The sequence below is a fragment of the Leishmania donovani genome, chromosome 35 (assembly GCF_000227135.1).
Source record: "Leishmania donovani BPK282A1 complete genome, chromosome 35".
In the NCBI taxonomy this organism is placed as follows: Eukaryota; Euglenozoa; class Kinetoplastea; order Trypanosomatida; family Trypanosomatidae; genus Leishmania; species Leishmania donovani.
The window spans coordinates 1,163,001-1,167,263 of record NC_018262.1 but is presented as its reverse complement, the minus strand read 5'-3'; the positions used below and the strand labels follow the sequence as shown (position 1 = coordinate 1,167,263).

The 4,263-nt window shown below is 58.1% G+C and overlaps 1 protein-coding gene across 1 annotated transcript; it reads left to right on the top strand.

Moving 5' to 3' along the window:
• Positions 1-1,751: 1,751 nt before the first annotated feature.
• Positions 1,752-2,954, top strand: LDBPK_352850 (hypothetical protein, conserved; the record flags this gene model as incomplete). The annotated part of the gene is made up of 1 exon (XM_003864816.1): positions 1,752-2,954. The coding sequence occupies one exon, from the start codon at positions 1,752-1,754 to the stop codon at positions 2,952-2,954; it is 1,203 nt and encodes a 400-aa protein (XP_003864864.1).
• Between the last annotated feature and the right edge of the window lie 1,309 nt (positions 2,955-4,263).

Sequence of the window (4,263 nt, the reverse complement as noted above, 5' to 3'; positions counted from 1 at the left end):
GGCGCAGACGCCGGGAGCATGGCGAGAGCACCGCCGAGCCCTGCAGACTCCCACGCGACGAGTCGCCGCGCCAGATCACGGAATAGCGCGACTTGCAGCGGCTCTGGGCGCAGGAGCACGGCACGCAGGCCGGGCCTCAGAGGGCCCTGCCCCGAGGCTGGCCCGCCTCCTCCTCGAGCTCGTGCGGCGTGCGCGGTGGCCGCCCCCTGTTACGCGGGCGACAGAGACGCCGTCGCCACTGCCCTGGAGCGCAGGACGCTGCAGGCGACCCTGCTTGGATCGAGGCATGCGCCCCAGCGGAGGCCCGTCTGGCGCACGAGGCGCGCGGCTCGATTTCGCGGCAGAGGGCGGTGCGCCCTAGACGACCAGAGTGTAGCCGTGGTGCCGCAGAGGTGGGTGAGCTGTGGTTATGTGTGCATTTACGTTTGTGGAGTAGCTCCTGAGAAAGGATGCACGACCAAAAAAAAAATTGATCTGCATGGAGAGAGAGAGCAAAGGCGGTGCAAAAGGCCGTTGGTGGTGGGTACTCGCTCAAGGACAGTTTTGCTTTGTCGTGTGGGAGAGGGGCACAAATGCGTAGCACGGGCAGACTCTCTTTTCATTCCGTGATGCAATGACGGACGCTGAAAAGAGGGAGGGGGCGTGACGCGGTGACGCATGCGCGACGGTATTCGTTCCGTGTGCGCAGCTCTCCCTCTCCATGTGCCGCACCTTCTTCTTGCACGCCGTGCTCACACTGCGCTCTCACTTCGTTTTCTTCGGTGGCACTCCACCTCACCTCTTCCTCTCCTCGTCTCATACCTTTTTTCTCCGACCCCTTCTCTCCCCTCCCCCCAAAAAAAAACGGCGCATCGGCCCGCCACCCACCCCACAATCGGCGTTTTTCGCCGGCTGGTTGTCGACTTGTGTGTGACTGACACCCTCCCTCCCCTGCTTCCCTCATTCTCTGTACTCTGTCCGCGCACGCTTGATATCGACCGACAAGCAGAAGCAAGAAGAGATCCCGGAGTTGCGAGTGCTCACATGATTATCGTGTGTGTTAGTTTGTTTATTTCGTGAATCCGAGGGAAAAACAAACCGAGAGAAAGGGGCGCCCAAGGCCGCGCGTGTACTGCCTTTTCTTTGTTGCTGTCTGCAGTGTACTCGAGCCACCTTCGGTGTCCCTCCTGTCTCTCCTCTCTCTGTCTCACACACCTTTTCTGTCTTGTGTTCTTCTGTTTCTGTTCTGTTTGGGTGTTTTTTTATTGCTTCCCCTTGAGCTGCGCTGACTTGCGAATGACTCGTGCGTCTGTGCTCTTTCTCTCTCCTCTCGCTCCTCTCTGTGCGCGTGTGCGGCTGCCGGGCCTCTGTGTCTCCTCTCCTCTGTCTGCTCCGGTCTAGTGGTACAGGCGCCTCGTCGTGCCCAGCTCTGTGGCTCCTTCGTTTGTTGGTTGGCCGGACTCATTCGTGTTCGTTGTTGTTCCCCTTCGCACCGACTCGCGCCTTTTCCTTTGTGCTTTTTGGATTGTCAGCTCTCTATTTTTTTTTCGTTGTGGTTGCTCTTTGGCAAGCGCCTCTGCGGCAGTCGTCCTCCAGGCCCCCGCTCGTTCGTTTCTCCCCCGTGCTTCATCTCCACGTTTTTTTTTTGTTCACGGTCGCCTCGTTGAGCATCGTCGCGGGAGTGTGTTCCTCCACCCTCCCCCTCCCCCTGTTTTTCCGTCCCTCTTTGTCTTGCAACCCGCACAGGCGCGGAAGAAAGAGTAGTAGCGAAGATGATCTTCGGTTCAGCGCTGGTGCTCGTGGTGGCGGCCCTCAACAGCTCCGCCAACCGCTATCTTCCTGCCAAGTTGAAGTTGCTTGCGCCCTCAGTAGGGTGGTTCATCATGAATCTGTTCATTGCCCGGGGCCCTCTCGTGTGGTATGTGTGCTCGTTGGCGATTCAAGGACTGTTTGCCACGCTGCTCTTCATGACTATCGGTTTCAAGAGCGACCTTGTCTCGCGCGTCGTCATCCTTCCGTTTCTGTCCACCGCGATGGCGGCCTGGATGAAGGAGGTTCTGCCCTCGGTTGGGGTGTGGACTACTGTCGCGGTCACCTTCATGCAGCTCTGGAGCATCCTCGGGGGCATCATAATCCTCGCCTGCTATCCGGCCAACATTCTACAGGTCCTTGAGCAGCAGGATGCGCGCAACCGCCGCGTCCGTGCGGTTGCTCGCACGCTGGTTCGAAAGAAAGACAAGTCTGTCGATGTGTGCATGGTGCCATCGCTGGATGGAAAGACCGAGCTGCAGACGCTTGCGGTAAAGCAGGCGTATGAGACGTCGCGCTGGATCGTGTACTGCGGCGGCAACGCGGAGTTCCTGGAGAACAGCCTCAACGACATCCACGTCATCAGCGACGCTCTCAAGGCACACGCCATCCTGTATAACCCACGCGGCATCGGCTTCAGCACCGGTTATCTCTCGCAGCTCGGCGAATTGGTCGAGGACGTTGCCGCAGTGGCGCGAGCGTACATTGAGAAGGAGAGGATCGACGAGAACAACTTGCTTTTCTTTGGCCACAGCATCGGCGGCGGTACTGCGGCGCAGGTGGTGGCGGAATGCTACCCGCATGCGTCCCTCGTGCTGGATCGTACCTTCTCGTCCATGTCGGACGCAGCTGTAGCCTTTTCCTATCTCACCCCCAAGGTCACACGCAAGGTCTTTCCCTGGTTTGTCGGCGACCTTCACACTCTGGCCGGCTGGGACAATATCAGGCACAACCGTAAGCTCGTCCTCTACTCGAAGCAGGATGAGGTGATCAAGTTCGACATCTCCTCCATTGCTCGCCTCCCGCAGTTTCAGAAGGATGGCGCGGACGCCGACAAGGCTGTTGAGCTTTTTGGCGCCCCGCCGTCCTACCACAACAGCCTCTTGAGCGCCTTTGACAACTACGAGGAGGTATGCGTCCGCATGAGTAAGATGTTCACCGTGTAAGCCGGCAGCACCTAGTGCTTGGAAAGGAAGCCTCTCGCAGACCCCTGGCATGAGCCTGGGAAGGTGAGAGGATAACTGACGGATGAGTGGGCTTAGTGCTGTGTGTGTGTGTGTAGTTTGTGTTCGTGTCGGAGGAGGCCACCGGTTGTGGTGGTGTTATCCCGGCCCTTTTTGCTGTTGTTCTTTTCCGTACGAAGCCCCTCCCCCCTCCTCCTCTCTCCGCATACACTTCACTTGTGCGGGGGCCGATCGTCATTTCACACGCCGTGACCTCGACCGTTTTTCTACCTCTGTTTGTGTTGGGCGGTTTTGTCCCACTTCTCCTTTGCCTTTTTGATATCTGTGCCTTCATCTGGTTCTCGTGCTCCTTGTCCTTGAGCTTATTCGTTGTCACCCCAGTGAAGTGTTTTCTGTCTTGTTCTTGCTGCTGCGCACTTGACCTTCGGGTACGTTTGCTGCTTTCTTCTGTGCCCCTTTCTGATTTATGCCATGTACGAGGGACGTGCGCGCTCACCTTTGTTGGGCTATGTCTCTCACTCTCTCGGCGCGCCGGTGTGTCCGTGTCTCTCCTTGTCTGTGGCTTTTGTGCCATGGGCTAAGGCTCTTAGTGTGTGTGTGGGGGGGGGGAGGGGCGGAGTGTTGCGTACAAGGTGATGGTTGGTGAGAGGCCGAGGCGAGCAAACGAAGAGCACCTCTTCGAACGGCCACGAGAGCAGATTTGCGGCGCCACTCGGATGTACATGCGGCTAGCTCGATAGCCTCGGCAATGCGGCAGTGTTTTCCCTCTATCCCTGAAGAAGCGCTTGTGAAGCGCGGCTTCTCGGTTTTTTCCTGAGCAGCCAATGACCCACATGCCATGCGCACGGCCCCCTCTTGACAGACCAATGCACGAGAATCTGTACTTAGCGAAGTTTGCGTGTTTGCAGAGTGCGAAAAGCACCTTTAAAAGAAACACATGTGCGCCGAACGGCGGGGCTTCACTTTCCGCTCGCTGTGAATCGCGCTGCTCGTGCTTCTCTTTCTGGCATCACTGCTGAGCGCCTCTCGACATGAATCATCATGGTACCCCTCTTTCACGCATCCGCCTCTTTTGTTCCCGCATCTGTCTCCCTTCCGCCGCGCGACGACGGCGCCCACCTCGCTTTTCCATCTCGCGCCCTACCCCCACAGGAATTCTCGACGGGAGAAGAGAAGGTCCCTTTCTCTCCGTACGGTTTTTCATCGACGGTGCCCAGCGACCTCATCTCATCTTCGCACCCCCTGCCCGCTTCACACCCCACCCCCACTATCCGCCTGCCAATGCTGGACT